Raw genomic sequence first — 18449 nt, forward strand, 5'->3', positions numbered from 1 at the left:
ATTCACCACATAAGTTATGGTAAAGGTAGAGGGCAGGGGTGATTGTGTGTGTAAAGGACAACTGGGCCTGGGGGAAAGGTTTCTGGGAAGAACAAACTTATTTTTATTACTACATTATCATCAACAGGGTTTGAAACAAAGAAAAATGTCACCTCATCCTTAAAATTACACAAACTAAACAAAACTAGGACAGCGGAGCAAGGAAACAGGATGCAACATAATAAACACGGTGACAACGAGTAGAAAGTAAGGCCCAAAACCTGAAACCCCCATTAATCCCCTAGACAGACAGGCTAGAATGCATGGAAGGCTGTATTTGATATAACCCCGTTTTTCAATGAAGGCCAGGAGTTTTTTCCTGACCAGGGTTGTGGTAAATTCCAGTCAATTCAGGAAGTACATGGCAATTCCAATTATTTTTGATGAGGAAAATGTGGAATTGGAATTTGGTTTACTTTCTGAATTGAAATGGATTGGACCCCAACCCTGCTCTGGGCACTAGTTATGCTACATCTCACCACTCCCCATGTGTACAAAGGTTTAGTTGTTGCTGAAAGGAGAAGATCTTGACTGGCTAGGCACTCCAGTAAAGATCTTGGAGGGTAAAAACAAGCTGGGTGGGTGAGATGATTGGACTCCGTTTTGAAAGTCAGGCATACCAGGACGTATAGTGCAGTGCCTTAAAGGGAAACTACCTCTAACTTCCTTCATACTGGACACAGAGACAAAAATGGTATCCATGAGTTCATCTGACTCTGGAAGTAGAAAAGGACCTCATTGCCAAAATCCCAAAGTATCCCTTTAAAAAAGGCACAATGGGAGGTTTTCAGTTCCAGACAAAAACATATGTAGTGCTTGAGCTTCGGAGAGGTTCTAAATTAGAGTACACCACCGCATCTTGTACACAAACACACTGCAAATCATGGAGGCATGGCATGAATACAAGCAAAGGGACGGGGGGGCATGGAATCAATAGAAAAACAGGAGCATGCAATGCAACACGTAATGTGACAGCTTGTCAATGTTGGTTTTCATAAAGTATTAAAATCACTTCTAAGCTGCATTCTGTACAGTGGATCTGATCTGATACATAGAGCTTGGGGCAGTAGAGAGAGGAGAGAGTGGTCTTTGTAACATAATTACAGGGAGAGCTGTCTCAAAGAGCCATAGAGTTAGGCAAACTGTCCTTCATGTTGGCACCAAACATTTGATAATAATCCACTTCTAACCGCCAATTTTTTTTCAAGCCAAAATAGCGCCTGTGAACATTTTGTGAATGCCAGTTTGCCAAACCATGTGCAGGGTACTGTTATCTGTCTATGGCAATATTCTATGTGTCTGGGGGGCTCCCCCTGGTGGCTCAGGGCTGGTAGTGCTGGTGGATGAAGGAAAGCACATTGTCCTTAGACAGCTTCTCAGGATCAACCCGCGTCTGAGAGTCGTGAACTCTGACCCCGTCCTCCCACGCCCAGAACAGACGCTCTGTATGGCAGACGCTGAGGAGAGACACACACAAATTAGAAACAACATATTCAGTTCAATAACCTTTCAATCCATTTCATACCGCTCCTTGGGGATGTCCAGCCATTCCATGTATTTGATGGAAGCTAGCACACCTGATCCAACTTCCCAACTAATCATCAAGCACTTGAGTTGGGGTAGTTCAGGGCTACAACACAATTGTGAAATGTCTGGAGGTCCCAGAGGAGAGGTTTGAGACCCCCTGTCTAGAGTAGACTAGGTTCAGATGCAAAAACATGCAGACAATTCCTTGTCGCACATTTCCTAGTCTACCACACAGATTTGAGACCGGTGCATAGTGGTACGCACTGAAACGGGGCCACAGAGTTGGCTGGCAGGTCGTAAGTGGACTGTTTAGTCATCTTGTTGAAGAAAAACTTCCTCTTGGTGTTCTTACTGTACGCCATCGTCCAGGGATCTGCACGTCAGAGGAAGAGAAATGTCTGTGAGAAAATATCCAGACTCCTGTATCCTAGAGCAGAAATGCTCTACCTCTCTCTCTCTCTCTCTCACACACACACACACACACACACACACACACACACACACACACAACAAAAATATAAACACAACATGCAAACATTTCAAAGACTTTACTGAGTTGCAGTTCATTTAAGGAAATCAATCAATTGAAATAAATTAATTAGGTCCCACACGACTCCAAACCTGTGGTCTGCGGTTGCCAAATTCTCTAAAACGATGTTGGAGGCGGCTTATGGTAGAGAAATTAAAATGTAATTATCTGGCAATAGCTCTCGTGGACAGTCCTGCAGTCAGAATGCCAATTGCATACTCTTGGTATTCTCTCAATTAACAGGTTTGCCTTGATAAAAATACATTTGTGAAATTTCTTTCCTTCTTAATGCGTTTGAGCCATCAGATGTGTTGTGACATGGTAGGGGTGGTATACAGAAGATAGCCCTACTTGGTAAAATACCAAGTCCATATTATGGAAAGAACAGCTCAAATAAGCAAAGAGAAACAACAGTCCATCACTACTTTAAGACATGAAGGTCATCCAATACGGAAAATTTCAAGAACTTTGAAAGTTTCTTCAAGTGCGGTCACAAAAACCATCAAGCGCTATGATGAAACTGGCTCTCATGAGGACTGCCACAGGAAAGGAAGACCCCGAGTTACCTCTGCTGCAGAGGAGAGTTACTAGACTCAGAAATTGATAAATGCTTCACAGAGTTCAAGTAACAGAGACATCTCAACAGCAACTGTTCAGAGGAGACTGCGTGAATCAGGCCTTCATGGTCGAATTGCTGCAATGAGACCACTACTAATGTATACCAATAATAAGAAGAGATTTGCTTGGGACAAGAAACACGAGCAATGGACACTTAACCAGTGGAAATTTGTCCTTTGGTCTGATGAGTCCAAATATTAGATTTTTGGTTCCAACTGCTGTGTCTTTGTGAGACACAGAGTAGGCGATCTCCGCATGTGTGGTTCCCACCTTTAAGCATGGAGGAGGTGGTGTGATGGTGTGGGGGTGCTTTGCTGATAAGGGCTATTTGATCAAGGAGAGTGATGGAGTGCTGCATCAGATGAACTGGCCTCCACAATCACCGACCTCAACCCAATTGAGATGGTTTTGGATGAGTTGGACCACAGAGTGAAGGAAAAGCAGCCAACAAGTGCTCAGCATATTTGGGAACTCCTTCAAGACTGTTGGAAAAGCATTCCAGGTGAAGCTGGTTGAGAGAATGCCAAGAGTATGCAAAGTTGTCATCAAGGCAAAGAATCAAAAATATATATTTTAATTTGTTTAACACTTTTTGGGTTATTACATGATTGCATGTGTTATTTCATAGTTTTGATGTCTTCACTATTCTACAATGTAGAAAATAGTAAAAAATAAAATGTATTAAGTGTGTCCAAACTTTTGACTAAGTATTCAGACCCTTTGCCATGAGACTCGAAATTGAGCTCAGGTGTATCCTATTTCCATTGATCATCCTTGAGATGTTTCTACAACTTGATTGGAGTCCACCTGTGGTAAGTTCAATTGATTGGACATGATTTGGAAAGGCACACACTTGTCTATATAAAGGTCTCACAGTTGACAGTGCATGTCAGAGCAAAAACCAAGCCATGAGGTCGAAGGAATGGTCTGTAGAGCTCCGAGACAGGTTTGTGTTGAGGCACAGAACTGGGGAAGGACACAAAAAGTGTCTACAGCATTGAAGGTCCCCAAGAACACAGTGGCCTGCATCATTCTTAAATGGAAGAAGTTTGGAACCACCAAGACTAGTTTTAGAGTTGGCCGCCTGGCCAAAGTGAGCAACCAACTTTCCAGAAAGACAACTATCTCTGCAGCACTCAACCAATCAGGCCTTTATGGTTGAGCGACCAGACGGAAGCCACTCCTCAGTAAAAGGCACAAGACAGTCTGCTTAAAGGCACCTAAAGGACTCTCAGACCATGAGAAACAAGATTCTCTGGTCTAATGAAACCCAAGACTGAAATCTTTGGCCTGAATAGCATTCGTCATGTCTGGAGGAAACCTGGCACCATCTGTACGGTGAAGCATGTTGGTGGCAGCATCATGCTGTGGGGATGTTTGTCCTTGAGTGGCCCAGCCAGAGGCCGGTCTTGAACCCGAACTAACATCTCTGGAGAGACCTGAAAATAGCTGTGCAGCGAAGCTCCCCATCAAACCTGACGAGATTGAGAGGATCTGCAGAAAGGAATGGGAGAAACTCCCCAAATACAGGTGTGCCAAGCTTGTAGCGTCATAGCAAAGAAGACTAGAGGCTGTAATCGCTGCCAAAAGGTGCTTCAACAAAGTACTGAGTAAAGGGTCTGAATACTTATGTAAATGTGATATCAGTTTATTTATTTTTTTAAATGCTAACATTTCTAAACCTGTTTTTGCTTTGTAATTATGGTGTATTGTGTGTAGATTGATGAGAAAACAAATTGTTAATCCATTTTAGAATAAGCCAGTAACATAACAAAATGTGGAAAAAGCCAAGGGGTCTTAATACTTTCCGAATGCACTGTATGTCACCTTAGCGACAGTACATACCGTTGATAGTTTTGATGATGTATAGGCCATTCGGAAGGAAGTGGCGGTCGTCCCGGCCAGTGTAGGACAGACGAGGGACTCCTCCTGAACTCTTAGTCACCTTCATTTCCAGTCTAGGCAGTTGAGGAATATTCATTCATTTATTTATACATTCTTAGACTAATGCAAAGTTCTCCGTCTCAAATGTGGACTATGGCAATAGCATTAATCTTCTCATACCTGACAAAGATCTTGTCCATCTCCTCCAGCCTGTACACCTCTTTCACTCTGAGAAAAGCAGAGAAAGATTAGGACTTCCCAAAAAATTCCTCCAGATCTTCCCTTCATATTTATTCTTATTCAAGCAGAAAAAAAAGTTAGAGTGTAGGGTTGTTACCTGATAGGGTTCATGTCTGGTCGGCTTGGCTTGGACACGGCCCTCACAAACTTCTCCGCCATCTGGATTCTGGAGACAGTGACCACAGTTCAGCAACAATACATGTAATCACCAGATAAGGTAAAGGCAGGAGTGAAAGTAAGCCAGTACGGTCTAGTACTATTAGGCCCAGAATCTTCTATCCAAAATGTTAATCTAGGCAGAGGCTGCGGCTCCATGGATCTCTGAGCCGAAGATCCAAATCACGTTTTACACGTTTCTTTACCTCTACATTAAGCACACATTTGTATGGTCACCCTCCCTTTACATTTCTCACTGTCATTGGTGAAAGATAATTGTTCACTGTTTTACTGGTGAAACGTCCATGCAGCATCTGCATACCAACCATTTGATCTCAATCAGTTTCATGGGGATATGCATTTAGATCTTCTTGTGTTATACAGTGTTGATTAGAAGTAGCCCAGTGTTGTTTTGAATAATGTAAAATTATAGTATTTTAGAGCAGATGGTAAACTGTAGCATAGCCTACCTGGGTTTATTTTAAATATACAGCGCGTTCTGAAAGTATTCGAAGTCTCGACTTTTCCCACATTTTGTTCCGGTGTGTGCCTTTCCAAATCATGTCCAATCAATTGAATTTACCACAGGTGGACTCCAATCAAGTTGTAGAAACATCTCAAGGATGATCAATAGAAACAGGATGCACCTGAGCTCAATTTCCAGTCTCATAATAAAGGGTCTGAATACTTACATAAATAAGGTATTTCCGTTTTAGTATTTTTTTAAATCAATTTGCAAACATTTCTAAAAACCTGTTTCCACTTTGTCATTACGGGGCATTGTGTGTAGATTAATGAAGATGTATTTTTTTAGAATAAGGCGTAACGTAACAAAATGTGGATAAAGTAACGGCGTCTGAATACTTTACAAATGCACTGTAAGCACACATTTTGCCTAGTGGCGCGCTATTGAGCTTTGGCCACATGAGAGAAACATTTCACCATTCTCACAATCATACTATAATCCCATAAGAAATTAGGTGGTGTTTTTAATTTTACAGTAACGTTGTATGTGCTGATCTAACTTTAGTAAATGAGCACCATAGCAGAGTTGCCGGTTCTCTACGAGTAGAGCAGAGTCAGTAAGTAGAGAATCCCACACATGTGCAGAAGCTTCAGGACTTTAGCTGTGGGAAAGAGGGGTCCAGAAAAGTCTGATCCGTAGCCACTCCGTTAAATCTACTTTCACCCCTGGGTGAAGGTTAGGGTTGTTGCCTCACCGTTGGTTGAAGTGCTGGACCCGAACGTCAGTGCCGTTGAGAACCAGGGCATCTAGCACATGTACCGCGTTAATCCTGCGCTGGGCTTTACCCTGTGTTCAACAAACATTTAAAAAAAGGTAAACAACCATAGTAATTACTTACTCTCTTCCTTTGCCTTCCCCTATTCAACCCCCCCCCCCTCCCCCATATCGTCCTCTCCTCTCTCACCTCTCCCTTCAGCTCCTGGACAATCTCTACACTGAGCAGGGTCTCTCTGGGCAGCTCCAGCTTGAAGTTCTCCAGCTTCCTCCAGCGCAGAGGATGCTTGCCGTCCCAGGTGTAGATCTGAGACTTCTGTAGAGAGAGAGAGAAAGAAGCATGAGAAGAGTGGCATACCCATGTCTATTTGTGAATAACAGGATAACTTCTGCTGAGATGATCATGGCCCAGGTCCATAGTCCAGAGTGGTGTCTGCTCTCTCTCACCCCAAGACCTAACAGGAAGAGCTGTTCCCCTCCTCCCACAATACACCGGTAGTCCAGGACATGGTGCACCTTATCCAGAGTGGTGGAGCTCAGAGGGGTGGGCTTGGAGTTCAACAACTCGATGTCAGAACCCTGAGAGACATAGATAAGAGATAAAGAGAGAGTGAGACAGAAAAAGAGAGAACGTTAAATTCTACGAATACATGTTCAAACACATGGTGATAAAAACACTATCACCATACAGACAATTAAATACACACAGTTCAGTGTGACTATGTACTACAGACTACCGTATCAAACACACCCTTTCCTTGATACTAGGTAAGGGATGGGAGGCCACAATCTCACCTTCATCAGCTCATAGAATTTGGAATTGGGGTCTGAAGAGACATGAGTGACTCTGGCCTTATCAGGGATCTAAAGAGACAGAAAGAGAGAGACACACAGCGAGAGAGAGAGAGACATAAATAAACAAATAACTAGTGAGTGCTATGAAGCGAGATGATTGAATTGCTCAGATACCAGTCTCTATACACACTGACCAGCCCTCACTAACTCCTCAGTACTACTCACCCCCCAAAGCTTCAGACACTCCTTCCGGATATCAGCCTGCCTGGCCTCTGACAGGGTCCTGACAATACACAACACAGTCAGATTGTACTTGCACATGCAGGTACACTACATTCCAACACGTTTACACTGATTAGAACAGTAGAAGGGAGAGGGTAGGTAACTCACGTGTCTAAGACGTAGGCATGGATCTTAGCCAGGGCTTTGATCTGGACTACACAGTGGCTGCAGGGAGACATGGATGATTATAAAGCCTTTATTTATTTGTGTGTGTGTGTGTGTGTGTGTGTGTGTCTTTCTACCTCTCGTTAGAGTTGATCATGTGGTTGTAGAACTCAGTGTCTCCTTTGATGAGTTCGATGGGCATCACCTCGTTGACGTCAGACTCCGAGTTCCTCAGGTGGTTGAGCTTCAGGTTGACAGTGAACATGTACTCCCTGACCGGATCTGAACCAGGCTTCAGACCGCGACACACAATGTATCTGAAAACCAAGGATATAATGTCAGAACATAGATAATAGGTATTGGTCAAAGTAAATAGTATTGGCCTCAACAGCATTTACACACACCTCTCGGAGTTGGCGGGCCTGCTGGTGATGGGTTTGAAGAGGGACACCCGGTCGAAGCAGAGGTAGAGCAGGTACACCAGCCCCACACTGAACGGTGTGAACAGGTCAAAGGTCTTACACACGAAGTGACCACCTGGGGGAGACAGAGAACACAAGTCACTCACTGTCCTTACACTTCTGGATAGTAAGAGACAGACAGACGTACCTGTCCGGAGCACAGACATTGCGGTGAGGAACTGACAGAGCAGTAGTTGTTTGCTCAGAATCTCCTGGATGTTCTCCTGCCCCTCCACTGAGAACCCCTACCAATCAGGAAACAAAGATGTGCTCAACATCACACCCTACCAATCAGAACACGTCTCACTAAGCCTTTGGCCAATGATGACACAGTGCGATGAAGACTCCAACTCACCCCGTCAGCCATGAGGAAGTGCAGTCCTCTCCTCTCTGTACTCTCCATGATGAAATTCCGGAAGGCACTGATGTTCTCCGGACGAGTGATGTCACCATCCCCATCCACCCCGCCTTCTCCTGAACCACAGGGAGGGTGAAAAGCGAAGACGATGACCATAAGATCTTATTCCAATTTGTTCAACCATATTTGACAATCAGCACATGGGATCCATCATGGTACATACCGTAGTAGGGTTCAAACAGTTCGCTGGGTGCGGCGTAGAAGTCTTCCAGTTTGAAGTCGCAGGGTCCTTTGAGGGTCATGCCGAATCCCTTGGCATGCCAGCGCCGCCGCCACAGGATGTACTCTGAGAATCCCCCCGGCCCCGCACACACATCCCCGAAATACAGCAGCTCCCCCTCGCGCTCTCGCGTCAGGGGCTTCTGCATGGGGAGAGACACGGACAAAAACACACCTTTATCACCTAACACCTGGACACCAGTCACAAATATCTACTAAATATGCATTTGCTAAATGTCACTTTCATTGACTAGATCAAGTGTAAATGGAAAGGGTCACTCACCCCTTGTGAATCCTTTGGGTTGGTGAACATGCCGTCAAAGACGTGATCCATGTTGGCCATCTTCATAGCCGCTCTAGAAAGAAAACAAACAGATAAGACAGTCATTATGATCAGCTACTGTAAGTAAAAAGCCGGGGGCCTCATTTAGAACCTTGGCGTAAATTTGACACTTAATATCTGCGTGTGCCATTTCTGAAAATAATATGTACGTCCAAAAATATTCAGATTTATAAACTTGGCGCACACTATACAGTCGTGGCCAAAAGTTTTGAGAATGACACAAATATTAACTTTCACAAAGTCTGCTGCCTCAGTGTCTTTAGATATTTTTGTCAGATGTTACTATGGAATACTGAAGCATAATTACAAGCATTTCATAAGTGTCAAAGGCTTTTACTGACAATTACGTTGCTGCAAAGAGTCAAAATTGGCAGTGTTGACCCTTCATTTTCAAGACCTCTGCAATCCTCCCTGGCATGCTGCCAATTAACTTCTGGGCCACATCCTGACTGATGGCAGCCCATTCTTGCATAATCAATGCTTGGAGTTTGTCAGAATTTGTGGGTTTTTGTTTGTCCACCCGCCTCTTGAGGATTGACCACAAGTTCTCAATGGGATTAAGGTCTGGGGAGTTTCCTGGCCATGGACCCAAAATATTGATGTTCCCGAGCCACTTTTGCCTTATGGCAAGGTGCTCCATCATGCTGGAAAATGCATTGTTCGTCACCAAACTGTTCCTGGATGGTTGGGACAAGTTGCTCTCGGAGGATGTGTTGGTACCATTCTTTATTCATGGCTGTGTTCTTAGGCAAAATTGTGACACCATCCTCCAAAACTCTTCACCTCACTGTGCATGCAGATGCACTCACACCTGCCTGCTGCCATTCCTGAGCAAGCTCTGTACTGGTGGTGCCCTGATCCCGCAGCTGAATCAACTTTAGGAGACGGTCCTGGAGCTTGCTGGACTTTCTTGGGCGCCCTGAAGCCTTCTTCACAACAATTGAACCGCTCTCCTTGAAGTTCTTGATGATCCGATAAATGGTTAATTTAGGTGCAATCTTACTGGCAACAACATCCTTGCATGTGAAGTGCTTTGTGGGCAAAGCAATGACGACGGCACGTGTTTCCTTGCAGGTAGCCATGGTTGACAGAGGAAGAACAATGATTCCAAGCACCACCCTCTTTTTGAAGCTTCCAGTCTGTTTTTTAAACTCAATCAGCATGACAGAGTGATCTCCAGCCTTGTCCTCGTCAACACTCACACCTGTGTTAACGAGAGAATCACTGACATGATGTCAGCTGGTACTTTTGTGGCAGGGCTGAAATGCAGTGGAAATGTTTTTGGGGGATTCAGTTCATTTGCATGGCAATGAGGGACTTTGCAATTAATTGCAATTCATCTAATCACTCTTCATAACATTCTGGAGTATATGCAAATTGCCATCATACAAACTGAGGCAGCAGACTTGGTGAAAATTTATATTTGTGTCATTCTCAAAACCTATGGCCATGACTGTACATACGCAGATATAAAGCTCTGCCTGGAAAACACCCTGCATTCACATTTTATGGTGATACTAACACCTTTTATTTGCTGTATAATTTGTCACTATTGGAATTAGGCCACACCAGTTTGTAAAAGAAAGAGCAATGGCATTTGATCACATTTCTGTAGAGGTGCAGCCAGAATATTTTTGCAGTGACTTTTTCAAACTAAACATGCATGCTACCTATAGCGAGTGCCAGTCTGCAAGATTGCCTGTACACTACATGAACAAAAGTATTTGGACAAGAGGTCGACCGATTAATCGGAATGGCCGATTTCAAGTTTTCATAACAATTGGAAATCGGTATTTTCGGACACCGATTTGGCCAATTTTTTCTTTACACCTTCATTTAATCTTTATTTAACTAGGCAAGTCAGTTAAGAACACATTTTTACTTTCAATGACGGCCTAGGAACGGTGGTTTAACTGCCTTGTTCAGGGGCAGAATGACAGATTTTTACCTTGTCAGCTCGGGGATTCAATCTTGCAACCTTACAGTTAACTAGTCCAACGCTCTAACAACCTGATTACATTGCACTCCACGAGGAGCCTGCCTGTTACGCAAATGCAGTAAGCCAAGGTAAGTTGCTAGCTAGCATTAAACTTATCTTATAAAAAACAATCAATCAATCATAATCACTAGTTAACTACACATGGTTGATGATATTACTAGTTTATCTAGCGTGTCCTGCGTTGCATATAATCGATGCGGTGCGTATTCGTGAAAAAGGACTGCCGTTGCTCCAATGTGTACCTAACCATAAACATCCATGCCTTTCTTAAAATCAATACACAGAAGTATATATTTTTAAACCTGCATATTTAGCTAAAATAAATCCAGTTTAGCAGGCAATATTAACCAGGTGAAATTGTGTCACTTCTCTTGCGTTCATTGCACGCAGAGTCAGGGTATATGCAACAGTTTGGGCCGCCTGGCTCATTGCGAACTAATTTGCCACAATTTTACGTAATTATGACATAACATTGAAGGTTGTGCAATGTAACAGGAATATTTAGATTGATGGATGCCACCCGTTAGATAAAATAAAGAATGGTTCCGTATTTCACTGAAAGAATAAACGTCTTGCTTTCGAGATGAAAGTTTCCAGATTCGACCATATTAATGACCTAAGGCTCGTATTTCTGTGTGTTATTATGTTATAATTAAGTATGATTTGATAGAGCAGTCTGACTGAGCGGTGGTAGGCACCAGCAGGCTCTTCGCAATGCAAGCATTGCGCTGTTTATGACTTCCAGCCTATCAACTTCCGAGATTAGGCTGGTGTAACCGATGTGAAATGGCTAGCTAGTTAGCGGGGTGCGCACTAATAGCGTTTCAAACGTCACTCGCTCTGAGACTTGGAGTGGTTGTTCCCCTTGCTCTGCATGGGTAACGCTGCTTCGAGGGTGGCTGTTGTCGATGTGTTCCTAGTTCGAGCCCAGGTAGGAGCGAGGAGAGGGACGGAAGCTATACTGTTACACTGGCAATACTAAAGTGCCTATAAGAACATCCAATAGTCAAAGTTTAATGAAATACAAATGGTATAGAGAGAAATAGTCCTATAATTCCTATAATAACTACAACCTAAAACTTCTTACCAGGGAATATTGAAGACTAATGTTAAAAGGAACCACCAGCTTTCATATGTTCTCATGTTCTGAGCAAGGAACTTAAACGTTTAGCTTTCTTACATGGTACATATTGCACTTTTACTTTCTTCTCCAACACTTTGTTTTTGCATTATTTAAACCAAATTGAACATGTTTCATTATTTATTTGAGGCTAAATTGATTTTATTGATGTATTATATTAAGTTAAAATAAGTGTTCATTCAGCATTGTTGTAATTGTCATTATTACAAATCCATTTTTTTTAAATGGGCTTTTTTTGGTCCTCCAATAATCGGTATCGGCATTGAAAAATCATAATCGGTCGACCTCTAATTTGGACACCTGCTCGTTGAACATCTCATTTCAAAATCATGGGTATTAATGGAGTTGGTCCCCCTTTGCTGCTATAAAAGCCTCCACTCTTCTGGGAAGGCTTTCCACTAGATGTTGGAACATTGCTACAGGCATTTGCTTCCATTCAGCCAGAAGAGCATTAGTGAGGTCGGGCACTGATGTTGGGCGATTATGCCTGGCTCGCAGTCCGCGTTCCAATTTATCCCAACGGTGTTCGATGGGGTTGAGGTCAGGGCTCTGTGTAGGACAATCAAGTTCATCCACACTGATCTCAACAAACCATTTCTGTATGGACCTCGCTTTGTGCAGAGGAAAGGGCCTTCCTCAAAACTGTTACCACAAAGTTGGAAGCACAGAATCATCTAGAATGTCATTGTATCCTGTAGCATTAAGATTTCCCTTCACTGGAACTAAGGAGTCTAGCCCAAAACCATTAAACAGCCCCAGACCATTAGTCCTCCTCCACCTATCTTTACAGTTGGCAACTATGTATTCGGGCAGGTGAACTTTACACCACTCCAACCAACGCATGGTATTGCGCATTGCGATTTTAGGCTTGTGTGTGGCTTCTCAGCCATAAAAACCCATTTCATGAAACTCCAGAAGAACAGTTATTGTGCAGTTTGGAACTTGGTAGTGAGTGTTGCAACCAAGAACAGATGAGTTTTACGCGCTATGCGCTTCAGCACTCGTTGGTCCCATTCTGTGAGCTTGTGTGGTCTACCACTTTGCGGCTGAGCCATTGTTGCTCCTAGATGTTTCCACTTCACAATAACAGCACTTAACAGTTGACTGGGGCAGCTCTAGCAGGGCAGAAATTTGATGAACTGACTTGTTGGAAAGGTGTCATCCTATGACGGTGCCAGTTGAAAATCACTGAGCTCTTCAGTAAGACCATTCTACTGCCAATGTTCATCTTTGGAGATTGCATGGCTGTGTGCTCGATTTGATACCCCTGTCAGTAACGGGTATGGCTGAAATAGATGAATCCACTAACTTTTGGAAATGTAGTATATTGGAAACAATTTAAAAGTAGGCTACAGCCCACACTTCAATGCAAAGGACAAATTGTTGCTCAATATTTAGTTTATCAATAGATTATTGGGTTTCTGTGTCCTGCCTTGGTATTGGCTCAGATTAAATAGGCAATGATATCGCACTCCTATCGCACAGAAATACTGTCGCCTACACATACTGTCACATATTTGACATAAGCTACCAGTCTATTTACTTTATTGGCAGAATGTTTACACTGTATCTGGCAAAGGACTGTGACAGAAAGAGAAAACAACGGCAAATAGTTGTGGACCTGTTAATTCAACAATGTTTTGCATTGACTTTTACCCCAACCTAAATATGCTGGACTTCCTGCGAATACTGAAACATTGTTTAGGCTACTAACAACAAATCAAAATTACAGTAGGCTATATACTAGCATACATACAGTACCAGTTAAAAGTTTGGACACACCTACGCATTCAAGGGTTTGCCGTTAATGAAACGAGTGAAAATCAAGTGCTTTACTTTTGGAATCTAAACAATTAGACATAAGAATCTATTCCCTATTTATTTTTATAACCATTGCAGAATATATTCCTCACCTCACTAACTTTTCTGTTAGTGATGTGTTCATATTTCTGAAGTAGCCATACAACAAATTACCATGTGGGAAAACTGCATATCACATGCATATTTTGGGATATATTTTGTACGCAGTTAATAAATGAGGCCCCAGGTGCTTCATTAGCAGTGTGAGCTAGCATGTGTTTGTGTGATGCTAGAACATCTGTGGGTTATTCAGTAAGTTCGGCTACCTGTTGAGGAAGAAGGCTCCTCTAATAGTCTCGTAGGGGTTGGAGCGTGTTCGAGCTCGCCTCATCTCCTCCCCCTCCAGATCGTCAAACACTGTCTGCAGACCACACACACTTTTTACTGCCATAACTTACTTATGCCATTATAGAATCAATATCCTGATGATGAGTTGTTTGCAGTTGAATAGGGGGTTGTTCTTTAGGTGGCTCACCTTGCACCTCAGAAGGCTGTGTAGAAGATCCTCTGTGCAAAACTCTGTCTCATCCTCAATCCTCAGTTTCCTCTGAGATAGACCAAAAAATATAGTGCACAAGTGAGAATGACAGATCGAGAAGAATGTGTGTTAAAAGTGAGTGCACGCGGATGTGTGTACCGGTCCCACAGCCATCCACCCCCTCAGCTCATCTGCATCTGGGATCTCTGTGGAGCATTCTGGGAACCACTTCAGCTCTTCTACAGCACCGGGCTAGAGAGAGAACGGGAGATCAGACAGATGGGGGAATAGAGAGGGGAAGAGAGAGGAGAGAGTGGGATGGAATAAAGGGGGAGAGAGGAGAGAGTGGGATTGAAGAAAGGGGGAGAGAGAGAGTGGGAAGATAGAGGATGAGGGAGGGGGCAGAAAAAGGTGTTGTTTACATTGGTGAGCGCATTCTTTTCTCCTGTAGACTGTACATAGAATTGGGAAATATCCCATACTAACAGCCTATTTTATGACAGTGTGACAAAGCTATCTGCTTGCTTATGTCTGTGATGATGTTGTTGTGTAATACCTCAATTTCGTCTTGCCAGTCAACGTTGAGCTCTCCCTGGAAGCCCTGCAGCGTGAGTCCCAGACCCCTCCTCCCTCTCTGAGTGGACGCCTCGATGATCTCCTTGCGCCCCTGGCCAAACTTACCTAGACCTTCACCTTCCCGGAAACCCATTTTGGCCTGGAGGTGGAAGAAGGGAACACAGAAAAAAATGTGAGAGAGGGATAAAGAGATGAGAAGAGGGATGGAACATTCTGGGATCCATGATCCCTCGTAGTTGTATCTTTGTAAGTCAATGGGACACGTGAGTGTCATCTTACCATGAGTTTCTGCGACACGGTGTTGTACATGGTGAACTTGTTGGCGTCGCTCTGTTTGGCATCGTCTGTGGCTGATGCATTCTGGGATACAATGGGCATAGAGAACCCTGGTCTATGGTCCTCCGAGTCACTGTGGGAGTCACTCTGACTAGAGTCTGAGAGGAGGCGGCACACACACAAACAAAAACACAGGTCATGTCCTGTGACATTCTGCCAAATCCTGGATATCTCATTGCACAGTGAGAACTATATACAAGGCAATGTGATGGGGATTTCACTGACTGGTTGTCAGTAGCGGCGACTCCTCATCTGAGCTGGCTTCCTCAAGACGTTGTTTCCTAATCCGCTTCAGCGGTTCGGAGGCCGCCTCGCCCCTTCTCTTCATCATGGCTGAGGAGGAGGGATAGGGGGGGCAAAGACAAAGATAGCTCACACACTTCTTCATTCAATTCTGTGGGGATGCATTTGCTTCATTGTAATCCACTACAGAGTTCAAACCCACTGATTACATTTGCTTGGACATTGTAATACGATGGAAACTAAAATGTAAGGGAAGTTCAGTGTAAATTAAGTAATTCAGTGTAAATGCCTATTCTCCATCAATAGCCCAGATATCGTTGGCCGCTAAAAAACAATTGCTTGATTCTCCTATGATAGAATCACATAGGGCCACAATGATGTGGCTTATCCATCAAATAAAATGCATATACAAATAACATGAAGTCACTAGTGTGTATTGTCTTGATTATTATTAAATGCATTGGCTTGCATTTTATCTGTTTTAATTGTGCAGTAATATGCTACCTCATTGGAGATATTACACTACGTAATTCCTTGGCAATTACAGGTAGCTAGCTCTAAGAGAAGTAGGTATTTACCTCTTGTTTGCTGTGTTTGGCTAACTAACGTTAACAAGTCGGACCATTCCACAGCCCTAACGTTACTTTCCTGCTTGCCGACTAAGCACGAGCACCAAGCTAGCTACTAGCAACGACAAATGGGAAGATTCGCCACTTTTCTGATATAAATATCTGAAACGAAACTGAGTCCGACACCCCTCTGACGTGAAAAGTGTCGATTTCACCCTCTGTAAGTGAGCTAGCTAGTTGTTTACCAGCTAGCTACGTGAAATATTTTCTTATCGGCTAGAGAACCTCCACCTGTCATTGCAACGACACACTTTATTAGAATATATCCATTAACGTTTTATGTCTTCGTAGAATTCATTTCCATGCACAAAGTGTGATTAATGTCGCATAAAACGAGGTCAACGTTAATGCGCGTTCAAATTTCTGTTTTCTGAATTATCGTAAAGGTCCTTCGAATATGTATGACGCACGTTAGTGACGCTTTTGGTGGCATGGGGCTCAAGATAAGTGCCTGATTCAGAAGTGTGCAAAACAACAACCGGACAACTGCTGAAGCATTACTAATTTAAACAACATTATTTATTAAATAGTTACAACATGTACAGCCATGCCCGCTTCATAGTTTTATTATTGTAGTCTGGAGAAACAGTACACAAGTTCACATCACTCAATCAATAGCGCCCCTCTGTGGTTGTCAGCTAAATCGCAATGTTCTGAAAATAATATCAAAATCTATTTTGGAGTTTTGTGTTGTTTTGATAGAAAGAAAGAAATAATACAATATATATCTCTATATACAGTCAGTATAGTTTTGTTTCTTATAATAGGGAACCCACGTCAACAAATGCAATAATTGTATTGTTTTGCTATTGATGGAGTTCATGTCAATTGCATCGTCGTCGAGGTGATAAACTGATTTAGATAGGGATTCTCAATATACTCCTACTGGCATCACGTTCGTGAGCTACTGTAATACGCACTCCTGAGTCCCGACCTTAAGATGAATTACTTGTGTCCTGTATTCAATTCCATGTCATTTTTGTCCTGTAAACAAGCGTGTAGGCCTCCTGCGCTTTAGGAAATCCCTTCCTCTGAAGTTTAGCAGCATGTCTCGTGAGTTTTGGTGACATTCAACCTGTACTTCTGAATTTAGTCCATCTTATCTCCGTGACATGAAAATAAACAAAGGTAACTATTTTCTTCTTGGAATTTACCAATGTGATCCAACACCAGGCCATTCACATTGCACAGAGGTTTTTAGGCCTATTGAAATTGTGTGACAGATCATTTTTATTGTAGGCCTTTACATCTATTGAAAATTAATAATACATATCAAATGAAAGCGTGTCAACACTTCTCAGTTGTTCATTTTGTTCATAGGGAATTACTAAAACATGGGTCGGCAACAGTTGGCCCACAATACAAAATAATTAATCTATATACCGAATGAATCTATATACAGGGAGTACCTGTACCAGATCAATATGCAATGGTTCATTGGAACAGTCTAAAATGTTGCACGTACACTGCTGCCATCTAGTTGCCAAAATATAAATTGCTCCTATAGTCCTAAATCAGATAATGACATTTCTCTTGCATTTCAAAGATGATGGATCAAAGAAAATGCAAAATGCAAAAAAATAAAATAAAATAAAAATAATCTTTGTATTATCTTTTACCAGATCTAATGTGTTATATTCTGCATTCATTTCACATTTCCACAAACTTCAAAGTGTTTGAAATGGTATCAAGAATATGCATACCCTTGCTTCAGGTCCTGAGCTATAGGCAGTTAGATTTGGGTACGTCGTTTTAGGCAAAAACATTTTTTAAAAGGGTCCGATCCTTAAGAGGTTCTTCTTGTGTTACTCTTTTTATATTTATAATTATTGGCATTGTTGGGAAGGACTCGTAAACAAGCATTTCATGGTAAAGTCTACACCTGTTGTATTCGGCGCATGTGACAAATACATTTTATTTTATTTTGATTTGAGTGATTTATTATTTATTTTTTTTTGGTCAAAGGAAACCAGGAATTCAACTAAAAATGTGTTTAATTTAGGAAAACTCCTCCCATGTGTTCACACACAAAAAATAGACATACTTTTATGATTGTGTCTCAACGTGATCAAGGAACTAAATTATTGTAATTTTTTAAGTACAATATCTTTTTGGACTTAGGCGTGGTCAATTTGCAGTGTACACGTTATTATACTCATGTCCCCCCCCCCCCCCCCCCCCCCCACCGACCATCCATCCACAATCTAGATTTAGCCAATCGACCCATGGCTGAATCTAGATGCCTACCCCTGGTAGTCCAAATGAGAGGGCAAACGACCTCTGCTCTGAATGGTGTGGGTAAAAGTGGGAAACAATCTCAGCCGGTGCCCT

The 18449-nt window shown here is 42.6% G+C and overlaps 1 protein-coding gene across 1 annotated transcript; it reads right to left on the reverse strand.

The window, feature by feature from the left end:
- Positions 1-75: 75 nt before the first annotated feature.
- On the reverse strand, positions 76-16516 carry cmtr1 (cap methyltransferase 1). The gene is made up of 24 exons (XM_021600793.2): positions 16068-16516; positions 15472-15579; positions 15190-15344; positions 14891-15049; positions 14494-14586; positions 14332-14403; positions 14123-14217; positions 8797-8869; positions 8458-8656; positions 8232-8350; positions 8025-8121; positions 7820-7952; positions 7553-7732; positions 7419-7475; positions 7254-7311; positions 7029-7097; positions 6681-6812; positions 6424-6549; positions 6214-6305; positions 4935-5003; positions 4778-4825; positions 4559-4671; positions 1831-1939; positions 76-1496 (listed from the first exon to the last, which is right to left on the reverse strand). Exons 2-24 carry the CDS (start codon positions 15575-15577, stop codon positions 1361-1363), a joined length of 2490 nt encoding a protein of 829 aa, XP_021456468.2. The 5' UTR covers positions 15578-15579; positions 16068-16516; the 3' UTR covers positions 76-1360.
- Positions 16517-18449: the final 1933 nt, after the last annotated feature.

This window comes from Oncorhynchus mykiss, chromosome 4, assembly GCF_013265735.2.
Source record: "Oncorhynchus mykiss isolate Arlee chromosome 4, USDA_OmykA_1.1, whole genome shotgun sequence".
NCBI lineage: Eukaryota > Metazoa > Chordata > Actinopteri > Salmoniformes > Salmonidae > Oncorhynchus > Oncorhynchus mykiss.

Bases quoted from the DNA above. Each gene is read 5' to 3' on its own strand.
- cmtr1 (XM_021600793.2), bottom strand. From the start codon at position 15,577: ATGATGAAGAGAAGGGGCGAGGCGGCCTCCGAACCGCTGAAGCGGATT. The intron at 7,476-7,552 runs GTAGAAAGACAC...GTCTCCCTGCAG, and splicing joins ATGATCAACTCTAACGAGAG to CCACTGTGTAGTCCAGATCA. The intron at 4,826-4,934 runs GTAACAACCCTA...TGCTTTTCTCAG, and splicing joins CCAGACATGAACCCTATCAG to AGTGAAAGAGGTGTACAGGC.